This window comes from Erythrolamprus reginae, chromosome 4, assembly GCF_031021105.1.
Source record: "Erythrolamprus reginae isolate rEryReg1 chromosome 4, rEryReg1.hap1, whole genome shotgun sequence".
NCBI classification, from domain to species: domain Eukaryota; kingdom Metazoa; phylum Chordata; class Lepidosauria; order Squamata; family Dipsadidae; genus Erythrolamprus; species Erythrolamprus reginae.
In genome coordinates, this window is record NC_091953.1 from 78,515,726 (window position 1) to 78,542,290 (window position 26,565).

Consider the following 26,565-nt stretch of genomic DNA (forward strand, 5'->3'; position numbering starts at 1 on the left):
AAAGAGAAGGGAGGGCCCGACTATGGACTCTCCTATATGAGAGAATCACCGTTCAGATAAAGGTAAGTTCAACGGTTGATTCTCCAGCCTATAGGAGAGTCCACAGTGGGTGGGACCTGCCAAAGCCTGAGTCCCTTGGGAGGGAAATTCTAGGTATCCAGTGTTGAAGCCGGTATAACCTGCTGGAGGACCCTCCTACCAAAGGCTGCATCAGAAGAGGCAAAGGTGTCTATCCTATAGTGTTTTATGAAGGTAGTAGGAGCAAACCAGGTGGCTGCTCTACACACCTCTTCTAGAGAAGCCTGCTTGAACCAAGCAGCCAAGACGGCTGCACTCCTGGTAGAGCGGGCAGTAATGCCTCTGGGATGAGAAATTGCAGATATATCGTAGGCCTTAGCTATGACCACCCTTATCCATCTAACTATGGTGTTGGAATTGACCTTTCTCCCCATAGAGGCTGGTAGGTATGAAATGAAAAGAGCCTCGGATTTCCTCCATGCTGCCGTGCGTTTTAAATAAATGCGCAGAGCACGCCTGACGTCCAAGGTGTGCCACTTTCGTTACAGTGGATGTACTGGTTTGAAACAAAAGGAGGGCAGGGAGATTTCCTGAAATCTGTGGAAAGGAGAATTTACTTTAGGCAGAAAAGATGGGTCAAGGTGTAGGACTACCTTGTCGGGCAGAAAGAGACAGAGGTATTTATGCATAGATAAGGCCGCTATTTCGGAAATCCTCCTGGCCGAAGTGATAGCGACAAGGAAGGCCACCTTTTGAGTGAGATGGTGAGTGGAAGAGTCCCGGAGTGGCTCGTATGGGAATTTCGTCAGAGAGTCTAGCACCTTGGTCAGGTTCCAGGTTGGAAAGCGACGAGTGACTTGAGGACTATGTAAAGAGGCACCCCTCAGAAGACTTTTAATCAGCGGGTGTTGAGATAAAGGAGAAAAATCCGCACAGGGCAACACTGAGGATAAGGCCAAAACCTGGCGTTTTAAGGTGTTGGGGGCCAATCCTTTGGCAAAATCGTCACTCAGGAACCCCAGCATCTTACCTACAGTCAGGTCAGTTGGTGAGCATTGTGCTTCCTTGTACCACTTGCAGAAGGTGCGCCAGGTGGAGGCGTAAATCCGTTGTGTAGAGGACCGTCTGCTATTGATGATCAGATCCATCGCTCCAGAAGGCACCTGGGGATTGACTAATGTGAGCCGCTCAAGCGCCAGGCGGTCAGTTTCATCCAGTTGGAGTCTGGATGGCATACTGACCCCTGCTGTAATGCGTTGGTTCGCACTGGGAGGCGCCAAGGAGGGGATACAGGCAAGGTCACAAGGTCTGCAAACCATAGCATGGGTGGCCAGTAAGGGGCCACCAGTACCAGATCCGCCTCCTCCTCCAACAGTTTGCGTATCACCCTGGGAATTAGGGCAAGAGGAGGGAAGGCATAGAGAAGCCCCTCCGACCATGGGGAATGAAGAACATCTGTGCCCTCTGCCCCCCGACAGCGGAACCTGGTGAAGAACCGAGGCAGGTGAGTGTTCGTGCTGGTAGCGAAAAGGTCCACTTGAGGCTGACCGAATCGGGAGCAGATCTGCTTGAAGATGCTGGGATGCAGCCGCCACTCTGTCTGATCTATTGTGGAGCGGCTGAGCCAGTCCGCTGTGGTGTTGTCCTCCCCTGCGATGTAGTCCGCCTTGATAGAAAGTAGGTGGATCTTGGCCCAGGAGCAAAGAATTCTGGCCTCTTCCATAAGTGCAGGGGACCTGATGCCCCCTTGTCTGTTTATATATGCCTTGGCTGTGGTGTTGTCGGTGAGGACCAGGATATGCTTCCCTACTGTGAGCCGGCTGAGATCTTGGAGGGCCAGGTAAACTACCCGCAACTCCAGGATGTTGATGGGCAGAGAGGACTCCTGCAATGACCAAAGACCTTGAGTCACTGAAGAGTTAATGTGGGCACCCCATCCCGAGAGACTGGCATTGGTGGTAAGCACCATCCGGGATGGTTCTAGAAAACAGGAGCCCTGGCTCAAATTCTGTGGCGACCACCATAGAAGGGAATTGTGTACTTTTGGGGGAAGCAGTACCCTTATGGGAGAAGAACACCGATTCTGCTTTTGGAAGGGGAGAAGGAATCATTGCAAGTCCCTAAAGTGTAGGCATGCCCATGGTACAATATTAATTGTCGAGATGAATTTTCCCAGAAGCGTAGAGAATAGGTGTAGTGGAGTTCTGCGCAGCTGCAGAATGGAGTGATTTAAATCCACAATACTAGCGTGACGCTCCTGGGAAAGAAACCCCCTGCACTCCAGGGAATCGATAATGTCTCCCAGGTGGACAATAGAAGAAGAGGGAACAAGCTGACTCTTGTCCCTGTTAATGGAGAACCCATGGTTAGCTAGTACAGATAAGGTTACCCGGATGTCTTGTAGGGCGTGCGATCTGGAGGAAGCCAATAATAAAATGTCATCAAGGTAACAGTGGATTCGAATTGGAAGAGTCCTAAGGTGGGCCGCTAAGGGCTGCTAGCACCTTAGTGAACACCGTGGGGGTAGAGGAAAGGCCAAAGGGTAGAGCCCGGTATTGATAATGGGTGCCCCCATAACAAAATCTAAGGATTTTCTGAAATTCAGGATGAATAGGGATATGGAAGTAGGCCTCCGTCAGGTCAATAGAGGATTGGAGATCGTCCTTTCTTATGCACGCCAAGATGGACTGAAGTGAGTGCATCTTGAACTGTTGGTATCGAATATGATGGTTCAATCTCTTAAGGTCCAGAATGGCTCTCCCCCCCCCCAAAGACTTAGGGACCAGAAAAAGGATGGAATAAAACCCTGATCCAGCTTCAGAGGTCGGTACCTGCTGAATGGCTTTAATACTAAGAAGGTGATTAATGGCCTCATTCACAAGGCGCTTCTTTGCCAAGTTGTTAGACACAGGGCACTGAATAAAGAATTGAGGGGGAATGGAAAGGAATTCATGGGAGAGGTCATATTTTACCATCTCCCTGACCCACACTTCAGATGTGGTTTGCTCCCATTGATCCGCAAAAAGTGACAAGTGGCCACCAATGGGAGGATCCAGATCCAACTGTGACTCACTTGGTGCAGCAGAAAGAACAACCTCCTCCTCAAAAGGGCCGTTTAGAGCCCCTACCACAGAAGGATTGGTTTTGGAACGACCGCTGCCTTTCCCCATAAAAATTTTGTTGCCCATAAGAGAAATTCTGCCTGGATAGAGCAGAGGATTGGGCAGGGGAATGATAGGGTCTCCTAGAATTACGAAAAGATTTAGTGTTACCTCTACAATTGGTATGTTGTAAAATTTTACGCTTATCTTTATCCTCTGTGAGGAGTGGTTCCAGAGCCAGTCCGAAGAGATGTTCCCCATTGAAGGCAGATGTGGCAAGTTTCATCTTGTGTTTGGCATCCGCCAAAGTATCCTGCAGGCCACAATAGCAGTCCCCATGGACCGGGATGCGAATCTGGCCGCCTGAAGTGAAGCATCGGCAGTGAAGCGTGCGGCCGCCAACATCTTCGCAATGTGCTGGTGCGATCTGGTGTCCTCAGGTGAGATGCTCTCCTGCAAATCTCTCAACCATGTTAAGTTAGCCCGGGCAAAAAAGGAGGTCGAAGTAGCCGCTCTAACTGTATGATGATTTTTAATGAGAGTTTGTTCGGATCTTTTATCCTCCAATTTTAACAGCTCCGCAGCCTCACCTGGGAGATTTGTGGGAGACAGGAGCGCAGTGATGGGAGAATCCACCGAAGGAGGGTTAATACAGGGAGCTAACTCTGGCCCAACATTAAAGAATTTTTTGTCATTGACAGAAGGAAAAAAACACTGTTGCTGCACAGATTGCACAAAAAGAGGAGGACATGGAATCACCTGAGCTTCTGGTGTAGTAAGAGAAAAGAGAGGATTAATGTCTGACCCCTGAGTAGATGAAGGGACTGCACTGGAAATGCTAGCAGCATTCTTGGCCTTAAAGAGAAGGGAGCGGAATAAAGCGAGATGGAACAAACCCGCTGTAACTGGGGTTTCTGGTGGGATCTCCTCATCATCTGACAATTCTAAATCCGGTCCCCTGTCATTCTCCTCTACCGGATTTCGGAATTCTGCTGCATATGCTGACCGGGATAATGGTTGGCAAGGCAGAGAGGTCTGGGCTGGTTGCTCCCCTGGTACACAGATCTGATTTCCACTAGTGGAAGGGGTCTGAGACCCTCTCATGATTTGCATGCATTGACTCACGCTCTGCGAGACTGCTGCTGAAATTATGGCTTGTAAATTTAAACTATCATTAAGGCCTTGATGCATAGGAAAAGTCTGAGCTGGTATTACAGGAGGCGGGACTAGATAAGGGGCAGCCTGATTAAAGGAGAAAGGTAGAGAAGATGGAGGAGGGGGGTGGGGGAGGAAGAAGGGGATTGGGAGGAACAGGGAAGGCCTGTTCAGAGGATCCCCAGATGTCAGCATCAGCTAATACCAAGTTGCGTGATTCCATTAAGGCCTTGCCTGCTGGGTCAGTAGGAGGTAAGGTCTCACTATTGGGAACCGCCCTGGAGGCCTTGTCACACATCTGATCTTTTAGCTGCCTTGGCGGCTCTGGGCCATGACTCCTTGGCCTTAAAGGCTCTTTTCTTTGAATGAGTAAAGGATTGATTGACAGAACTTGAACTTTTATGGGCTCAGTCCTGATTGGTTGACGGACAGAGGTCAACCCACCAACTGTGGACTCTCCTATAGGCTGGAGAATGGCAAAGCACCAGGACCTGATGGAGGTTTATAAGATGTTTGAAGAAGTATTTGGCCTTATTTTCTGCATTTATTAAATGAAATATTTATAAAAGCTAAAATTCCAGTCATCTGGACAGAAGCCTATACTGTATATGAATTTTGGAGTAAGGTTCTTGCATGTTATAGAAGCTATTTATAATAACAGTCGGTGAGAATTATTGTGAATGGAGACATGACAAATAAGGTAAAAATCACTAATGGTACAAGACAAGTTGTCCATTATCACCGCTGTTATTCATCTTGATATTAGAAGTACTGATTAGAGCTATAAGAGCAGATAAAGAGATTTTGGTTCTTAAAATTCGAGATGAGCAATATAAATTACAGGCCTTTGCAGATTATTTAGTTTTCATACTTGAAGAACCACTTACTTCAGGTCCTCAACTTTTAACTCAAATTGAGAATTATGGAGAAGTTGCAGGACTCAAAATCAATACAGAGAAGACAAATATGATTGTAAAAAATATGACAGAAAATCAAAAAACTAACTTAGTTTTTAAATATACAGGTGGTGAGGAGGGTAAACTGGGGAAACAAATTGAAAATTATTTGCAAAAGTGGAAAAACGTGCAGTTGTCATTGATGGCCAGGATCACATTAATTAAGATGAATATTTTGCCACGATTACTCTTATTATTTTCAAATATAGCAATTAAAGTTAACAAAACTTGTTTTAATGATATAAGATAACAACTAAATTTATTTGGCAAAGAAAAAGAACGAGGATTAGTTTAAATGCTTACAAGATACGAGAATGTGAGAAGGATTTGGACTCCCAAAATGGCATTTGTATTACCAAGCAGTGGCAATGACGTGGATTAAAGAATGGATGACGTTCAGAAATAAGAGACTTTTGACTTTAGAAGGCATGATTTACAGATAGGATGGCATGGAAAACGGACTATGCATAGGTACTTTCAAGGACATTGTACTGGAAATTCTCACATATATTACAATTAGAAGGACATGATTTGGAGAAAGGCATGTCTACCTCTTGGGACATTGCTGATAAAATACAAAAATACTTTAAAAGACATTTAATTAGAAACTCTTTATTAAACACATGAAAAGAAATTAGACGGAAACATTATTTGAAAATTCCAAATTGGCTGTCAACTATGGAGACTTTAACTTACCCAAACACAACTGAGATTACCAAAACAATTAAATATAAAGAGATTCTAGACTCATTTGGCAAATTAAAAAGCAGAGAATAATTGGCGGCACAAAATATAAATATAGATTGGTGGATTTACCTACAAATTCAAATGAGATATAAAAATGACTCAGAAGGAACAGGCATTGGCAGCCAAACCCAACCCTAGACAAATTATTGATAGGCCCAGAGGAGAAAATAATATCAAACACCTATACATATTTGATAGAGTATGAAAAACATGAAGGAATAGCAAAAGGACCGCTTATCGCTTGGGCGAAAAACTTTGGCCAGAGAAAAACCTGGCAGAGTGGAAGCAAATTTGGACAAGAAATATAAAATTGACTAAATCAACAACTTATAAAGAGAACCAATATAAAGTGCTATATCGGTGGAATTTAACACCAAAAAGATCGGCTAAGGTATATCAAAATTGTAATCAGGCAGGTTGGAAGTATAAAGAAGAGCAGGGCACCTTCTTCTATCTATGATGGTTATGTCCCGAAGCGAAAAAGTACTGGAGGAAATTGAGAAAACAGTTACAAGAAATAACAGGTATAGCAATTGAATTTATGCCGGAATTCTTTTTATTAGGCATTATTAGAGGATTGTATGTTAAAAATGTAAAATTTCCGATATTATACATTGTAACAGCTGCAAGAATTGCTTACATGCAAAAATGGAAGAACCCACAGATACCCGATGATAAGGAAATAATCAAAAAAATATATGAATGTGCAGAAATGGACAGATTAACTATGGAGTGAAATGATCAAAAGGACTCTGATTATTATTCAATCTGGACAAAGTGGTACAAATGGACACAATAAAGAAATGCAAATTCACAGTAAGAGATGGAACATTACAAAAAATTATATGTACAAATGTATAAATATAGAAAATATCGATATGAATGTAAATATATAGATGTTGACCCATCTGTAAGTACAAAAATGTAAATATTCAAAAAAAATCAATAAATATATATATTAAAAATAAATAAATAAACAAAGGAACATCTCTTAAAAAAAGAAAATATTTAATTGAAATTTGGAAAAAATTAAAAATAATCATTACTCTGGAGTACCTTATTGGGTTGCACCATTGGAAGCCCAGACAACCACAGTAGAGTACAGTGGAATAAAATTTCAAGATATAAAGACTTAATAGGTAAGTCAAAATGGTTGAAAACAATGATAGAGCTAGAAAATCAAGGTATAAAGCTTGATTGGTGTATGTATATACAACATATAAAGCAGACAATAAAGAAGAAGGTGTAAACCTTGAAAAAACTAAATTAGATGAAATTTTATTTGGTTTAGATGAAAATTTGATTAAAAAGTTTTATAACTATTATTTGTCTATTGAATTAGAATTTGAACAAATTAAAGACACAATGATAAAATGGATGAGAAATATAGGACATACAATAGATATAGATAAATGGCAACAAATTTGGGAAAGAAATCATAAAATGTCAATGTCAACAGCATATAAGGAAAATATATATAAGATGTTTTATAGATGATATATGACACCTGAGAGATTAGCAAAAATGTTGAAGAATAGATCAATGTTGGAAATGTAACCAATTACCAGGATCTTTTTATCATATGTGGTGGATGTGTACGGAAGCCAAGAAATTTTGGAAAGAGATCCAGCACTGGTTACAGAAGATTTTGAAAAGGACTATTGAATTTAAACCAGAAACATTCTTATTAGGTATTTTATCAGAAAATTTAAACAAAGAAGAAATACAGTATACTTGATTGTACATATTATTACAGCAGCTAGAATAGCATATGCACAGAATTAGAAGTTGAATAAAACTCCAAATGAAAGAGAAATACTACATAAGATTTTGAATTGTGCTGAAATGAATAGACTTACCTTTAAACTTAAAGATAAAGAAGAGTGTAATTACTATAAGATCTGGGGAAAGTTCTATGAATGGTTGGAAACTAAAAATAACTGAGAAATAATTAATTTTAAATCACTTGTAAAGAAATGTATGATGATTTAATTTTAATCTATTAAAGACCCGGAAGATGAAATAAGGATCTCTTTAATAAAAAGATATTTAGACTTTCTTTTTGAATGTTTAATGTAACAAATAAATATGTACGGTGGTACTGTACCTCTACTTACGGACTTTTCGAGATACAAACTTTTTGAGATACGAACTGTGTGTTCAAGATTTTTTTGCCTCTACTCACAAACCATTTTCTACTTACTAACCATCGCTTCTCTCTTGGCTGCTGCAGCCCTAACAGTGTGTCCAATGAGCTTCCCGCAGCCGCCCCATTTCGCTGCCACTTTCCCCTCTCGCCCTCCACTTCCTCCACTCGCCGCAGCCGCCCCATCCCACTGTCAAAATTCCCCCTTGCCTATCGCTTCCTTCGCCTCAAAATCACCTCTCCAGCCGCTTCCTTCACCGCCCTATCTTGCTTCCAAAATCATCTCTCTAGCCTGCTTCCTTCATTGCCCGATCTCGCTTCCAAAATCACTTCTTCAGCCGCTTCCTTTGCTGCTCAATCTCACTTCCAAAATCACTTCTCCAGTCGCTTTCTTCGCTGCCTGATCTCGCTTCCAAAATCACCTCTCCAGCTGCTTCCTTCACTGCTTGTCTCCACTCAGTTGCCTTCATTTAGTCCTCCTTTCCCCTGCTTCTCCTCACTGCCCGTCCTCACTCCATTTGCCTTTGTTTGGTACTCCATTCCCCTGCTTCTCCTTGCTGCCTGTCTCCATTCCTTTTGCCTTTGTTTGGTCCTCCATTCCCCCACTTCTCCTCTCTGCCTGTCTCTGATTGGGTCCTATATTAGGCCTCACCCACACTCATCCCCCTCCCCCTGTAGTCATACAGGGGGAAACATATTGTGAAGTAAAAAAGATTTTTGATTCCATATATATTCAGAGGCCAACTGCAATACTTAATTAATTGGAACGGTTACTCTTTGTCAGAGGCCACTTGGATTAAGAGTTAGAATGTAAAAGCTGATAAGCTAGTTAAGCAATTCCATGATAAATACCCAACCAAATAAAAGAGTCCCCCTGGGGGGGGGAGGTTGAAAAGAATATTAACCCCCTTATGTTTTGTTTTCTCCTTTTGCAGGATATGCTTTTTCCTTGAAAAGATGGGCCGCCTGTCAGGATGAAGCCATCATTTGGGGTTAGAGAGTTTGGCCTTCCACAATTAGAATACCATCATGAGAATTGGGAGGGTAGTTGCATGATAGGGAAAGTTACTATCTAATTGCATAGCAGTATCGGCTGACAATGAGTCAGTCGAGGCGACTGGGGCTAAACGTCTTTGTCCATCTGTCTGGGAGGAGTTTGACTTGGTGACACCTGATGAAGTGGACAAGGCCATTGGAGCTGTGAGTTCTGCCCCCTGTTTACTGGATCCGTGTCCCTCTTGGTTGGTTTCGGCCAGTCGAGAGGTGACACGGAGCTGGGTCCAGGAGATTGTCACCGCCTCCTTGGGGAGGGGGTCCTTCCCGGCTCCTTATAAGGAGGCACTTGTGCGTCCCCTCCTCAAGAAGCCTTCCCTGGACCCAGCCATGCTTAATAACTACCGTCCAGTCTCCAACTTTCCCTTTATGGGGAAGGTTGTTGAGAAGGTGGTGGCGCTCCAACTCCAGCGGTCCTTGGAAGAAGCCGATTATCTAGGGCCTCAACAGTCGGGTTTCAGGCCCGGTTACAGCACAGAAACTGCTTTGGTCGCATTGATGGATGATCTCTGGCGGGCCCGGGACAGGGGCTTATCCTCTGTCCTGGTGCTTCTTGACCTCTCAGTGGCTTTCGATACCATCGACCATGGTATCCTTCTGCGCCGACTGGAGGGGCTGGAAGTGGGAGGCACTGTTCTCCAGTGGTTCTCCTCCTACCTCTCCGGTCGGTCGCAGTCGGTGTTAGTGGGGGGTCAGAGGTCGACCTCTAGGTTTCTCCCTTGTGGGGTACCTCAGGGGTCAGTCATTTCCCCCCTGCTATTTAATATCTACATGAAACCGCTGGGTGAGATCATCCAAGGGCATGGGGTGAGGTATCATCAATATGCGGATGATACCCAGTTGTACATCTCCACCCCATGTCCAGTCAACGAAGCAGTGGATGTGATGTGCCAGTGCCTGGAGGCTGTTGGGGACTGGATGGGTGTCAACAAACTCAAACTCAATCCAGACAAGACGGAGTGGCTGTGGGTATTGCCTCCCAAGGACAATTCCATCTGTCCGTCCATTACCCTGGGGGGGGGGAATTATTGACCCCCTCAGAGAGGGTGCGCAACTTGAGCGTCCTCCTCGATCCACAGCTGACATTGGAACATCATCTTTCGGCTGTGGCGAGGAGGACGTTTGCCCAGGTTCGCCTGGTGCACCAGTTGCGGCCCTATTTGGACAGGGAGTCATTGCTCACAGTCAGTCATGCCCTTATCACCTCGAGGTTCGATTACTGCAATGCTCTCTACATGGGGCTACCTTTGAAAAGTGTTCGGAAACTCCAGATCATGCAGAACGTGGCCGCGAGAGCCATCGTGGGGCTTCCCAGATTCGCCCACGTATGTACAACACTCCGTGGCCTGCATTGGCTGCCGATCAGTTTCCAGTCACAATTCAAAGTGTTGGTCATGACCTTTAAAGCCCTCCAGAACCGCCTGCTACCGCACGAATCCCAGTGGCCGATAAGGTCCCACAGAGTTGGCCTTCTCTGGGTCCCGTCGACTAAACAATGTCATCTGGCGGGCCCCAGGGGAAGAGCCTTCTCTGTGGCAGCCCCGGCCCTCTGGAATCAACTCCCCCCGGAGATTAGAACTGCTCCCACCCTCCTTGTCTTCCGTAAACTACTTAAGACCCACTTATACCACCAGGCATGAGGGATTTGAGACACCTTTCCCCCAGGCTTATTATAATTTATGTTTGGTATGTATGTGCTGTTTGGTTTTTAATTATGATAGGGTTTTTAGTTTTTTTTTAATATTAGATTTGTGCCAGCATAATATTGTTTTTATCGTTGTTGTGAGCTGCCCCGAGTCTTCCAAGAGGGGCGGCATACAAATCTAATAAATTATTATTGTTGTTGTTGTTGTTATTATTATTATTATTATTATTATTATTATTATTATTATTATTATTATTATTACTAGCTACAACAAATTCCTTCTTGAAAGTCCAAGGTCATCTTTTATTCAAGACCATTGCAAATATGAATGAGGTCCGTGGACTCTCAGGCAATCGGACTGGCACACGTGATGAACTTGTGGGTGTGGGGATGAGGGATGAACCTTAACCTAGGTGGGGAACTGTAGGAACCTTAGTACCGGCTTGACTACCGTTCGCTACCAATATGATTCTGATAATAAATTGGAACTTGGAAGAAAGATGAAGTTTGGACTCAGATTTATTTCTCAAATGTTATTTCGACCACTGACAATAAGCCAGTACTCTTCATATTTTTCTTTCTCTCCTGATTGGGATTCTAACCCCTACCTATCATTCCCAGCAACAGGCAATGGGAAAGTTCAGGAGAAATGGAGAAGAAGTGTTAACCGAGAAACCCGCTGCAGAGAGCCTTGAATTTCTCGACCCCCCTGCCCATATATTTCTCGGTTGTTATTTGGTGCACTGATAGTATATTTATGATTTCTTAGAATTGATGTATGGGATTTCCCTGATAGGAGAGGCACATGGTGACAGTTATTAAAACATTGACTTTTTTTTGATACTTCCTTTTCCTTTGGTCTCATTTCAGTCAATTGCTAGATCATGCCATAAAACTGTCTTAGCATTAAATATATAGGCCTCTTGTTTCTTCCTCATAATTCCTTTCTTTCATATTATCATCTACCCATATTTTCTGTCAAATTATTTTACCCTTCCTGATCACTTGAATGCCAATGTTCATGTCCATTTCACTCTATTATTTCTTACTATATGTTCCTTGATATATGGACTAGTCATCCAGTGTATGACTTTGTATTTCTCCATACAATGTCAAATCCCTTCCATTAGTTCCGCAAAACAATAAAACATCTTTAATCATTAAAATATTCCTAATGTTACTGTTTACTTTTCTATATGAACATTTTTTTCATCTTTATTCAAAATATAGAAATAACTTTCTATACTCATTAGAAATATATTTATTTATTACTCATTATATGTGAATACAGTGTTAACAATTTAAATAGAAGAATTGCCATATATTTTAGCTGCTTTGGGATAATTTCTGGGTTTTCCCCTCATATTAAGTATGGCATTTCAAAACATTTTAAATTATCATCATCATCCAAACACTACATTTTTCTGAATATAAGATGCAACACCCACCCCCCACCCCCCAAAAAAGAGGGTGGAAATATTGGTGCATATACAGCCATTTTTGGCCTTCCAAAGCCCCACCCTCACATCCCATTTTTGTGAAAAGGGGCCATTTCCCACAAAAACAGGGTGGTCAGAGGGTTTGGGAGGCTTACAGAGTGTTTCTGGGGGCTGGGGAAAGCAAAAATGCCTGACCATTTGCCAAAAAAAGCAAATAGGCTGTTTTCACAAAAACGGGCATTTTTGCCTTTCCCCTAGCTCCCAGAAACACTCTGCAGGCTTCCCAAGCCCTCTGTGTGCCCCATTTTTCACAAAAATGGTTGAAAAATTGGCTAATTTTTGAAAAAAACAGGGCGCCCAGAGGGTTTGGACGGTGTGCAGAGTCCTCCTGGAGCTGGGGAGGACAAAACCTTTTTTTTCTTGCTTACCACTTTCAAAATCTTGGTGCGTTTTATACACCATTGCCTCTTATGGTCTGAAAAATACGACAGTATTATTTGGAATTTTAGGCTTCATTATTAGCATTTAAAAATGATTTTAGCATTTTAAGCTAGCAATCTAGACCTCTATTCTAACTTCAGGAAATTTCTTTCAACATTTCTGCAGATGCTGGTTCTGGTTGCTCAGCCAACACTACTAAATCATGTAGCCCATTTTTCACCAGATGTCCAGGAACTCCAACATGTAGTGTGGCTCTTATTGATTGGGCAATGATTAAGCCAGTATGGGTTTCTGTAATTTACATCTCACCATATTTTTAATGAGAGAGACACTCATTGTCTCCCTCCTCTGGTGAGACCTATCCAGTATGGCTTAATCTCTGGCAGGGCCGCCATCAGGAATTTTGGGGCCCCATACAGCCTAAGTGTCTGGGGCCCCCCCGGCCATTTTAAAACTACTGCCCCCCAAATCCCGTGCCATGCCACCATGGCCACACACCCTGGGCAAGCCCTCCCCCGGCCCTCTGAGGTCAAACACAGCCCTGATGTTGCCCTCAATGAAATTGAGCTTGACACCCCTGGCCTAAAGGCTAAATCCTATGAACAAGGGCTAAGAGAACCAGTATGTTTAGCTCAATAAATAGAAAACTGAGGGGGAATATAATAGTAGTTTCCCAATCCTTAAAGGGCTGCCACAGAGTAGATGGCATCTATTTATTCTCCATGCCACCTGAAGGTAGTACAAGAAGCAATGGGCGGAACCTCACCAAGAAGAAATGCAATCTGGAAATAAGGAAAAACTTGGGACTGGGCGGCATATAAATAAATAAATAATAAATAAATAAATAAATAAATAAATCCCTTCTTTTTTATTAAAAGAAATTAATAGAAACATAGAAGACTGATGGCAGAAAAAGACCTCATGGCCCATCTAGTCTGCCCTTATACTATTTCCTGTATTTTATCTTAGGATGGATATGTTTATCCCAGGCATGTTTAAATTCAATTACTGTGGATTTACCAACTACGTCTGCTGGAAGTTTGTTCCAAGCATCTAATACTCTTTCAGTAAAATAATGTTTTCCCAGGTTGCTTTTGATCTTTCCCCCAACTAACTTCAGATTGGGTCCCCTTGTTCTTGTGTTCACTTTCCTATTAAAAACACTTCCCTCCTGGACCTTATTTAACCCTTTAACATATTTAAATTTTTCGACCATGTCCTCCCTTTTCTTTCTGTCCTCCAGACTATACAGATTAAGTTCATGAAGTCTTTCCTGATACGTTTTATGCTTAAGACCTTCCACAATTCTTGTAGCCCATCTTTGGACCCATTCAATTTTGTCAATAATAATTTTAAAAAACCAAAATCCATTACTATTAAAACTAAAACAACCAGCAAAACTATTAATAAAAACAGGTGAGGGCTGGGTTTTTTTCTCTGTTATTATTTAAGTGCTTTTACCATATGCTTTAAATCAAGAATCACTTCTCTCTCTGTTTCTCTCTCTTTTCTGTCATTCTCTGCCTCAATCATTTTCTCATTTCTCTTTTTTTCTCCCCTTTTTTCTATCATTTCTCTCTCTCTCTTCCTTCCACTCTTCTCTCTCTCTCTTTCTTCCTCTCTTTCACTCCCTTCCTCTCTCATCTTTCTTTCTTTCTTTCTCTTTCTCTCTTTTGCTTTCTTTCTCTTTCTCTCACTCTCTTCCTTCCTCTCTCATCTCTTTATTTCTTTCTCTATCTTGCTTTCTTCCTCTCTCTTCCTCTCTTCCTTCCTCTCTCATCTCTTTCTTTCTTTCCTTCTCTCTCTCTCTTTCTCTATCTTGCTTTCTTCCTCTCTCACACTCTCTTCCTTCCTCTCTCATCTTTCTTTCTCTCTCTCTCTTTCTCTATTTTGCTTTCTTCCTCTCTCTCACTCTCTTCCTTCCTCTCTCATCTCTTACTTTCTCTCTCTATCTATCTTGCTTTCTTCCTCTCTCTCTCTTCCTTCCTCTCTCATCTCTCTCTTTTCTTTCTCTCTCTTTCTCTATCTCTCCCCCTCTTTCTCTCTCTCTCTTTTTCTCACTTTCCCTGTCTTGTTTTCTTTCTCTCTCTCTCTTGCTTTCTCTCTCACACTCTTTCTCTCTCTCATTCTATTTCTCTTGCTATCTCTTTCTCTCCCCCGATTTCTCTCTCTCTCTCTCGCTTTCTCTCTATCTTGTTCTGTCGTCGCTCTCACTCTCTCTCGTTCTCCGGAGGCTGGCGAAAGTGAAAAACCTTCGCTCTTACTTTGAATGTTCGGGCGGGCTGGCAGGGAGATGGAGAGAGCGCGCGTCAGCCCGCACACCCGACATTGAAAATCGCCTTCGCCGGCCGACGGCCCCCACTGTGAGAATGCCTGCCCCCTGCCCACCACCCCCAGCTATGTGCTCCTCGTTCCGCTCAGCGCCATCGAGAGCCCGAGAGAGTTCCCAAAGGGCGTCCGAGCCTGCCGGCCGGCCGACTTCTTCCTCCGCCTGCCAGGGAATTCAGGCACCACCCCCTAACCCGCGGGGGAGCGCTGCCGGGAAGCACCCGGTTTTCCGGCCTCCCCCGTCCGGCCCTCCCCCATCGAGCGGCTCCCTCGTGCCACCGGAGCCCCCCTGCACTGCCCCCCTTCCTCTCCTCCTCCTCCTCAGGGCTCCCCGCTCCTCCCTTCCAGGCACGACAGCGCCGGGAGAGCGGAGGGCACGACCCGGACCCTGGCTGCCCCCCCTCCCCGCTGCCGCCCGCGCCCTACCTGCGCCCCGAGCCCGCTCCGTCCCGCGCAGCTGGATCCGCCGAGTGCGCCACCCGGGAGCGCCTGCCACGTGCGCGGGAGTGGAGAGCCGGGCAAGGGGGGGCGGTGGGTGAAACGAAGCCGGGACTGAATTAGGCAGCCGCGGTGTGTGTGCGTGTGACGGGGGGGAGAGCCGAGCCCCACTACCTGCCCTGCCTACCTGCCGAGAGAAGCCCCGCGCGGCTCGGTGTCGAATGGCGGACGGGAAACTTTTGGGTCGGAGGCAGCTCTCCTTGGGTGCGGGAGGAGCGGACTGAAGTCCCCGGGCCGCCTCTCTTGCAGCAGAGAAGAAAGAGTGGCGGAGCGGGCGGGTGGGCGGGGGCAGCGACGAATAGCCTGGGGGGGCGCGGGGGGGCTAGAGGCGCGGGGGAGGCCCAGGGCAGCCGCGGCTTCGTGCGCGCCTTTGGAAAAGGGTGCGCGGGGGGCCTTTTGGGGGACATTGGGCACGTCGGACGGAGGTGTCGGACGGGCAGCGCTTTCGCCTTGGCATTGCGCTGCGCGGGAAGGGTGGCGCCTTCCCTAACCGCGCCTCTGCCCGGGTTGGCAGCCGGGCCGTCGAGAGGGGCGTCCGGAGTGCTCCAGGAAAGGCTCTGAGCCGCTAACGCTCCTCCGGCGCCGCTCCGCCTCCTAAACCTGCGCGGTGGAGGTGTCCCCCGGCCCAGCACTTCCGGAGGCCGAAAGGCGCGGCTCTCTTCGGGGTTGGGGAGTTTTTGGCGGGCCCCGGGCCCCCCCAATTTTCCAATTTGCCCGGGCCCGGGACAGCAGTCCCAGTAATACCCGTCTATCAGCGGCCCTGATCTCTGGCATAGTTCTCTGAATTATCTCAGAGCATACAAGTTCCACAATTATGTCAAGGTACTTTCTCACTGAGGGTCAAGGTAGGTATTATTATTCTTAATTTTATTGCTGCCCATCTCTCAGTTTGAGGCACACAAGAGCACTTTTGGCACGTGATGACAAAAAGGGTAGCCACCATTGCCCTATACCATTGCAGAGAAATGGTTATCCACTCTCTTAAAAACCTCCTGTATTGGAGCAATCACAACTTCCGGCAGGAAATCATTCTATTGATTTGGTGTTCTGTCAGAAAAGTTCTCCTCATCTTTAGGTTGCTTCTCTCCTTGATTAGTTTTCATCTATTGCTTCTTGTCCTGCCTTCAGGTGCTTTGGATAATAAATCAACCTCCTCTTGTTTGTGGCAGACCCTTGCAAATTTTAAGAATGATACAAACCCAGATGGGAAAGAATATGAAATCCATAAATGTGCCACTTGTGGAATGCTATCTAAAATCAGTCTTTTCTATTCTGGGAGTTGAAGTCCACAAGTCTTAAAGTTTGAACACCTTCTGGTTTAAGTCTTTTATTAAGATAATTAAATACTTGGAAACTAAAACATATGAAGAACGGTTGCAGGATTTGGGTTTGGCTAGTCTAGAGAAAAGGACTAGGGGAAACATCACAGCAATATTCAGAAAAAAATTATCCTGCAACCTGCAGCTCCTCCACTGCAAAAATATATGGACAATTCATCTAGATCAAGGGAAATCTATACATGCAATTTATATCGACTTCTGCATAGCAAATTATGTTAGAACAGGATTGTATTAAAAATCTGGACCTCTAGCATAAAAAATACTCTGCTTGACCCTGATTCTATAAAACCAGGACAGGAGGACACTAACCCGCCTAATCTGCATTCCTGGCAATTACAACAGGGAAACAAAAGGGCTCAAATAAAACACCTTACAATAAACAAAGTTTTCACCACTTTATAGGATCAAAGGGGGGAATTTGCATTGCCTAAAGCATACAACAGCAGGACAGGGTGATTAAGGAAGATTAGCAAGATAAGGAAGAAGACTTCAGAGAAATTAGGTGTGAAAAAACATCTTAGGAAGTTTCTAGGAAATTGTTTCTTGATATCTATGGGAAAGGAAGAACTCAAAAGATATGTTTGAAGTTGTGTTGTTGGATATATCGTTTGACATGTATATGTAATTATACCCCATTTCCTTATGTTCCCAAATAAAAAGGAGTACATGTCCCTACACTATGTCACTTCACCCAGAGAGAGAATGTGTCCAGGTTCTTCTTTCTAGGATTCGCGTTCGTGAGTGACCCCACACAGCTGGGTTGCTCTTAGCCCCTTTTGAAGACATTGCCTTCACTAGGGACTTTGACAGCATCCACAGGTGGTGGAGAAATACGGGCAGGTTTATCTTGTTACCTTGGCATGCCGATGCGGTCGTCACGTGTCTGAGACCCTCATTGCTTACCTGCGCATCTCATTGTTCGTCGGTGAAAGGAATGGACGATTTTTCGTAAGTATGGGAGTGGGGTTGTCCAGGGAAAAGGACCTTCATGTAAAGGAACTTGGGCAAATTCTCAGAGCTTTTGAATCTAAATTAAGAAAAAACTTTCTTTTCCCTACTAAATGCGAGTTACGCCAACTCTTAACTTATGTTTGGAAACATTGTCCCTCTTATCCTCCTCACGGCTCATTAAAGCCTGCCGTTTGGATTAAGATAGGTACGTATCTTTACCAGGAACCTTGTGCCCCTGCTACAATTCTTTTAACTTGGAAGGCTGTCCTTGCTACCCTCCGCTTTCACAACTTTGATTGCCCCTTTCCTTCCGACCTCCCTATCGCTCATCCCGCCGAGTCTTCGGCACCACCCCCATCTTATTCCCCCTCCCTCATGGATCCCTGCCTTCCTCAACCTATGCCCTTCCCAGATCCCGTGCCTGTGCCTTCTCAGGATTTTTCTGCTCCTGTACATACACCTTCCCAGGAAATTTCTACTCCCGCTTCTGCTTACTTCACCTCCCCTCTTTGCTCGGATCCTTCTTCCGGCAGTGCGGTTGCATGGGGGCTTGCCTCCGCCCTGGTTCACCCATCTCTTTCTCCAGAAGATCTTGAAACTATTTCCCAATTCCCTGTTGATTTTGGGGCTATTCCCTATCAAGTTTTAAGGAATGTGAAAGAAGCTATCACTGAATATGGCCTTCTCTGCTTATTGTCAGGCTGTTTTAAAAAAATCTTACTAAAATCTATAACCTTCTTCCAAACCCAATCTTCTTCCTCAAAATTTTAAACTGGCTGTAATTGATTTAAAAGATGCTTTCTTCTCCATTTCTTTGCAACCCCAAGACCGGTTGCTGTTTGCTTTTACTCTCCCTGTTTTCAACAATAGCTATCTTACTTCTCGCGATAAGTGGAAAGTCTTGCCACAAGGAATGCTAAACAGCCCTACTATGTGTCAATATGTGGTGCATTCATTGCTAGAGCCCTTTCGCCTCTCTCATGCGAACGTTCTTTTTTACCACTTTGTATCACATGATATCTTGTTTGTCGCTGATATGCCTCACCCATCCTTTCAACAAATTCTGCTTCTTCTCATTGAACATTTAACTACCAATGGCATGACTATAGCTCCTGAAAAGGTTCAGCAAACAGAACCCTATCTGTATCTGGGTCACAAACTTTCCCAGTCCCGTTCCTCCCCTGTTCTTCCCTCCTTGTCTTTGCCCTCCCCTGCCACCCTGGTTCAGCTCCAGCAGTATTTGGGATCGCTGAATTGGGCTCGCCCTTACTTGGGGTTCACGACTTCTCAGTTGACCCCCCTCTTTTCTGCCCTGGCGGGAGCCTCCTCCCCCTCAGATCTTATCCACCTCACCCCTGAGCAGCTGGACACATTGGCTGAAATTAATAATGCGCTGCGCGTTAAATGGGTGGATAGATGCCAGGAAAACACCCCTCTGTCTCTTCTTTTGCTTAACACTCCTTCTATTCCTACTGCCTGTATTATACAACTATTGCCCTCATCAATCTTGATCATTGAATGGATTCATCTTCCACACATGCCCCGAAAAACTATTTCTTCTCGCTTTTCATTATATTCTCTTCTAATTGTTTGCAGCTGCCGCCGCTGCCTAACACTCATAGGCCCAGAAAAGGCAGGGAGAAGCCTCCATGGGGCCTCTCTAGGAATCTCCCGGGAGGAAACAGGGCCGGAAAAGGCGGGGAGAAGCCTCCATGGGGCCTCTCTAAGAATCTCCTGGGAGGAAACAGGGCCTCCACCCTCCCTGTGGTTTCCCCAATCGCACGCATTATTTGCTTTTACATTGATTCCTATGGGAAAAATTGCTTCTTCTTACAAACTTTTCTACTTAAGAAGACCCTCCAGGACACTTTCCACCACGATGCCCTGTTTTGCGCATTCACAAACGCGCCTCCCATTTCACTCTATGGGATAAATTAAATGGACCAATGTCATGTACGCCATTTTTCTTACATATTTTTATTTTTCTATTGTGTTTTTTGTGCATATTTTTTATTATTGCTTTTACTATCTGTTCCCGCGCTCCCACTTACACCCGCCCCAGACGTTCTATGGACCTGCAACAACGGATGGAGTATAATATATGGCTACGTCTCGCAAATCTTTCCAACTTGTCTACATTCTGTTTGTTGCAAACTGTTGATATGCACATGGTTCTTGGGCATTGTCTGATTCCTGTATGCACCCCCCTTTCTGTGTTCCTTAATGATTCCTCTTTGTCGATGTTTTTAACTGCCCAGGAACTACTTTATGCCCGGTTTTATGAATGGGGTCCCAAGTCATATCATCTCCCTTCTGGAGCAATGTCATTATATACCCCTCACGTTGCCATAGGAGCAGATGTGACGTGTGTCCCCGCATTGTTAATTGTTCCACCCATCAGTCCCCCCCACACTGCTTGAAATTGTCACCTGCCACGTGGAAGCGCAATTGCTCAACCATTCAAAATGTATCATTTTCCTATGGTCATGTTCTGCTTCCCCCAGGCTGGTTTTTTACATGTGGTGACAGGACCTTCAACTATATTCCAGCAAACTTATCTGAAACCATTTGTAGCCTGACCCGCCTAGTTCCTGTTCTCCCCTGCAAGCAAGATGTACTTTTGTCTCACTATTATCGGCAACGCAGTACTATTATTCCCTTGGATAACACCTGTGATGATAGCATTGCCTTATTGAACAAAGCTGAATATATTTCTTTAACTGCCTCACTTCTAGGGGTGCCCGCTTTGGCAGTGTACAATCAGCATTTGATAGGAAATCTTGCTTGTGCCTTGGCAAAAGATATTAACAGAACCTCCATCGCCTTGGCTGCTTTAAATGAAGAGCAATCTGACCTGAGACATGCGATATTAGATAACAGGGCTGCCATTGACTTTTTACTGTTACTCCACCATCAAGGTTGTCAGGCAGTTAAGAACATGTGTTGTTTCAATCTCACTGATAACTCTGCCACCATAGAAGAACAGATTAAGGAGATGAAACAATTGGTGGACAACATGGGCACAGACATATTACCCAATTGGTGGAATGCTCTATGGTCATGGCTTCCGGATGGCTCTTGGTTAAGGGTAATTTTTATGTATGTGATAGGTATCATTTCAGCCGCTATATTGTTATGTTGTTTTATCTAATGTATTCCTTCCTTGTTTTCTATGTGTCGTTCTGCCTTTGTTCACGATGTATTGTATGAGTCTACTCAACCCCTCAAATCCCCCCTAGGACTGTTTTGTGATGATCCGATGGAAAAGAAGAAGCCCTTTCACTTCTCCTGTGATGAAAAAATAAGAACAGAGTACTGACATAGGTACTTGCGTTCAAATAAAGGAGGAGATGTTGCAGCATAGCAAATTATGTTAGAATAGGATTGTATTAAAAATCTGGACCTCTAGCATAAAAAATACTCTGCTTGACCCTGATTCTATAATACCAGGACAGGAGGACACTAACCCGCCTAATCTGCATTCCTGGCAATTACAACAGGGAAACAAAAGGGCTCAAATAAAACATCTCACAATAAAGTTTTCACCACTCCGGTGAAAGGATCAAAGGGGGGAATTTACATTGCCTAAAGCAGTGATTTTCAACCTTTTTTGAGCTGCGGCACATTTTTTTACATTTACAAAACCATGGGGCACATTGGGGGGGGGGCGCTAAAAAAAGTTTGGACAAAAAAATTCTCTCTTCCTCCCTTTCGCTCTATTTCTCTCCCTCCCTCTTTCTCTCCCTTCCTCTTTTTTCTCTCTCTCTCCATCCCTCTTTCTCCCTTCCTCTTTTTTGCTCTCTTTCTCTCTCCCTCCTTACCTCCCTCTCTTTCTCTCTCTTTCTTTCTTTCTCTCTCTTTCTCTCTTGCTCTCTCTCTCTCTTTCTTTCTCTCTCTTGTTCTCTTTTTCTTTCTTTCTTTCTTTCTCTCTCTTTCTCTCTCTCTTGTTTTCTTTCTCTCTCTCTTGCTTGCTTGCTTGCTTTCTCTCTCTCTTGCTTTTTCTCTCTCTCTCTCTCTCTCTTTCTTTCTCTCTCTGAGCTTCGTGGCACACCTGACCATGTCTCACGGCACACTAGTGTGCCACGGCACACTGGTTGAAAAACACTGGCCTAAAGCATACAACAGCAGGACAGGGTGATTAAGGAAGATTAGCAAGATAAGGAAGAAGACTTCAGAGAAATTAGGTGTGAAAAAACATCTGCTCTTAGGAAGTTTCTAGGAAATTGTTTCTTGATATCTATGGGAAAGGAAGAACTCAAAAGATACGTTTGAAGTTGTGTTGTTGGATGTATCGTTTGACATGTATATGTAATTACACCCCATTTCCTTATGTTCCCAAATAAAAAGGAGTACATGGCTCTACACTATGTCACTTCACCCAGAGAGAGAATGTGTCCAGGTTCTTCTTTCTAGGATTCGCGTTCGTGAGTGACCCCACACGGCTGGGTTGCTCTTAGCCCCTTTTGAAGACATTGCCTTCACTAGGGACTTTGACAGCATCCACAGCCTTTGATTCAGTGGTTCATGACAAACTACTCCTAAAACTCAAATCCTATGGCATCTCAGGATCCCTCCATAGCTGGAGGGATCCTGAGATGTCAAACAGACAACAAGTGGTCAAATTAGGAAGCACCCTATCCACCCCCATTTTATAGAGTTTCTATTCTCTATAAAAATACCTCCCAGTTAAAAGCGGTGTTCCCCAAGATAGTGTACTGGGACCAATGCTCTTCATTCTCTACATCAATGACCTTTGCGATTACATCACAAGCAACTGTGTCCTTTTCGCTGACGATGTAAAACTCTTCAACACCACCGATAACACAACTACTCTCCAAAAAGACCTAACTCTGTTTCTGAGTGGCCTAACACATGGCAACTCCAAATCTCAACTAGCAAATGCTCTGTCCTACACATTGGGAAGAAGAATCTGAACTTCAAATACGAACTGAATAATCAAATTATCACAGATAATCCCCACTCGCTTAAAGACCTCGGTATACTAATAACAAAAGATTTAAGTGCCAAAGCCCACTGCAACAACATAGCCAAGAAGGCTTCAAGAGTTGTAAACCTAATCCTACGTAGCTTCTGCTCTGGCAATCTCACACTGCTTACCAGAGCTTACAAAACTTTTGCCAGACCTATCCTCGCATACTGCTCATCTGTTTGAAACACATATCGCATCTCAGACATTAACACCCTTGAAAATGTCCAAAGATACTTCACCAGAAGAGCCCTTCACTCCTCCACTCGAAACAGAATACCCTACGAGAGTAGACTTTCAATCCTGGGCCTAGGAAGCCTAGAACTAAGATGCCTTAAACAAGATCTAAGTATTGCCCACAAGATCATATGCTGCAACGTCCTGCCTGTCGGCAACTACTTCAGCTTCAACCACAATAATATAAAAGCACACAACAGATTTAAATTTAATATTAACCGCTCCAAACTTGACTGTAAAAAATATGACTTCAGTAACCGAGTTGTCGAAGCGTGGAACTCATTACCGGATTCCATAGTGTCATCCCCAAACCCCCAACATTTTACCCTTAGATTATCTACGGTTGACCTATCCAGATTCCTAAGAGGTCAGTAAGGGGCGAGTACAAGTGTACTAGAGTGCTTTCCATCCCCTGTCCTATTGTTCTCCTATATCTCCTATTCCGTTCTTCTATTCCTATATCTTTTCTTCTATTCTTTCATTGATATGTTCTATTACTATATCTTCTTTTCTATTCTTTCATAGATATATTTTACTATGAGTATCTCCTCTATAACCTTCATCATGTATTTTACTATATATACACACACACACACACACACACACAAACTCTCATTGTGTATTGGACAAAATAAATAAATAAATATAAATAAAATAAATTCCAGTATAGGAGAGGTTGCTACAAAGGGGAGGGAGTCATTTTATTTTCCAAAGCACCAAAGGGCAGGACCAAAATGTATGTAAACTAATGAAGGACAGAGGCAGTGTAGAATTGAGGAGAAACTTCAGTTGGACAATTAACCAGTGAAACAGCTTACTATCAGAAGTTATGGGTGATTCATCACTGGAAGTTTTTAAGAAGAGATTGGACAGTCACTTGACTGAAATAATATAGGGTCTCCTGCTTGAACAGGAGGTTGGATTAGAAGACTTCCAATCTCCCTTCCAGCTCTACTCTGATTGATTGATCAATGTCTTTTATTGTTTGACTTGCTTTCTAATGTAGTATATACAGTATACCAAATGTCATGTTTCTGTAGTTTCTATTCTCTATTAAAATACCTCCCTTTAATAAATGTGTTTTTCCCCTTTGCCTGAATTACTTGGTGATTGTATTTTAGGTGGGCACCCATTGTGTGTGTCTCAGATTCAGGCATGAACTTCTCATCAGCTCCACGCTACATTCGAGTTCCCTGAGTTTGAAAGCAAAGTTCAGTTTCCATGCTGAAAACAGACTATTGATTTTTATGTTAGGCAAGTATGATAGATCTAACATATAGCTTAGATGACTTTATAAACTATAAAGAGGACTAGTTATCGTTCACATATGAGTTCAAAATATGGTTATGCTGTCATAACCGGGTTCAAAACCCGATCTCATATTACTGTCAAACTTCTGGAATAACAGGGGAAAGGGTTACCTCTGCTTTTCCTTTTCCTTTTCGTTTAGGACGAAAGGCGATTTGGGCGCATTGTTCCACATCATACCGCACCCTGGCTTGAAGACCTGTTTCCTCAGCGTCTCCAGTTCTACCGGTTGCCTAGATACCAAACGCTCTACTTAACAGAAAACAGAACGGCAAAATCCGCCCCTGAGTAGTTTTTTTTTTTAAGTGGTACGTAACGTCCGTCGGCTTTTACCGTTACAGTACAGTACCCGTATATCAAGCGCATACGTCTTACGTCATCAGCCCCGGCCATACATCAGGAGAAAACATTTTAACCGCTATGTTCAAGGTGAGAAAGTTTCCTTAGTACAGTACTTTCAGGAACAAAATTGGCGATATCATCTTCTCCATCTTTGGTGCTGCCCACGCAACGTATGTATTTTGAGCTGTGTGAAATCAACTGTAGAACAGTATTTACTCTTTGGGCATTTGCTTGTTAATTGGAGGTAGGGTAGGTGAAGAGGGCACGGTATTGCACTCGTGCCAGTTTATCCACCCTCGAAAGCCAACATTTGTTACTGAGTAAATAAATAAGAACGGTAAGAGAAGAGAAAGAAGACGAACGCGTAATGAGATAGGAACAGCTCAATGACTAATAAAAAGACGATCGATAAAACTATACTTCCGAATATATAGTTGAGTATCATCTTTATTAGAATTAGGAAAAAGTCACAAAAAACAAGCTCTTCCTCGTGTTAAATTATGCAAAAATGAAATGGAAAACCTCTAAAACACCACATTTAAAAAAAAAGTTAGTTCAGCTGCTGTATTTCAAATTTGATCGCAATATTGAGCTAGACGATTGATTGAATTCATGTATGCTTTTCTCAACCTGAATCCCTCCAGAAATCCTGAATCACAGGTTCTGTGGTTCCTAACCAATATACAATTGTATATCTAGAGGGCATAGATTTGGAAAAGGATGTAGTAAAAGGAATGGGAAACTTCTTATTTTGAAAACATGTTTGTTTTGTAGAGCAGATATAAAAATAAAATACAACAATTAACAAAGCTAAACGTTAACCTGATATGGAGGAATTACACCAACAGGTAATGGTATAGAAATAACATAATCCAGTTCATAATCCATATGAACATTCAAATTCATATTGTCAACTAACTTGTAAAAGAGAATTCATGTCCTCTTCAATATTGAATGGGAATTCTATTTTCAGACTCCACGCTGAATGTTCATTTTGAATACAATTTGAACATATTGGTTTATTCCTTAATTATAACATTAATTACTTTTTTAAAAGTTTTTTATTTATAATACAATTAAAAAGAAAAAAAACATTGACGTGATGCTCCAGTTTGAACATTTCCATCAAGTTATTTCTCCTGAATAAAGTTATTTGTCTCTATATCAATACCGTATTTTTCAGAGTATAAAACACATCTTTTTCCCCCTAAAAGAAGATGAAAATTTGGGAGCATCATATACACCAAATGTAGCTCCCACCCAGCCTCTCAAACAGGTTTCAAAGGCTGAAAACAGCCAGTGAAACTTCCATTTCAGAGGCTTTTTTTCAGCTGCATCATTTTTGTTTGAGAGGCTAGGCAGGGCTACAATGGAGATTTTAAAGACTGAAAAAGCAAGGCACAGAGCTCACAACCAACGAACCTGTTGTTAAAGTCCCACCTCTGGGAACAGCTGATTGAGGGTATTCATGGAGGCCATCCACCCTACAATCAACTTTTTTCTTATTTTTTTCCTCCAAAACTAAGATGTGTGTCTTGTACTCCAGTGCTTCTTATAGTCCAAAAAATACGGTATATACAAACTTTATATACAATACTAAATTCATTTTATCTATTTGCTAACATAAGAATATATATGGTACAATTTATCCCAGATTTCAAAACATTCTGATTCATTCTTATCTTTCAATTCCATCGTAAGCCTGTCCATTTTGGCACAAGACAGTTTTTAATGTAATATTTCTTCCTCTGGGAGTGTTTTTATTCTTCCATTTTTGTCTAGCAGCAGTCAAAATATCAAATAAACTATTTCCTTGTGAAATTTATCTGTGGTTATTTCCAATAAGAAGAGTTTAGGTTTTAGCTCTATCTCC

At 43.3% G+C, this 26,565-nt stretch overlaps 2 protein-coding genes across 7 annotated transcripts in view; one reads left to right on the top strand and one right to left on the bottom strand.

Moving 5' to 3' along the window:
• C4HXorf58 (chromosome 4 CXorf58 homolog) overlaps nt 1–24,640 on the bottom strand; it is a 129,523-nt gene extending 104,883 nt beyond the window's left edge. Inside the window, exon 1 of the mRNA XM_070750696.1 lies at nt 24,464–24,640. Within this exon, the coding sequence (XP_070606797.1) occupies nt 24,464–24,528 (65 nt within the window). The 5' untranslated portion in view covers nt 24,529–24,640. The remainder of the gene's footprint in view (nt 1–24,463) is intronic.
• The window catches only part of APOO (apolipoprotein O), a 124,658-nt gene continuing 122,725 nt past the window's right edge, over nt 24,633–26,565 (top strand). For 2 of the 6 annotated variants that reach the window (XM_070750703.1, XM_070750707.1), the window contains exon 1: nt 24,635–24,779. In XM_070750703.1, coding sequence (XP_070606804.1) covers nt 24,771–24,779 — 9 coding nt within the window. In that variant the 5' untranslated portion in view covers nt 24,635–24,770. Of the gene's footprint in view, nt 24,780–26,565 lie in introns of all 6 variants that reach the window. The other 4 variants (XM_070750704.1, XM_070750708.1, XM_070750706.1 and 1 more) reach the window with 4 other exon arrangements.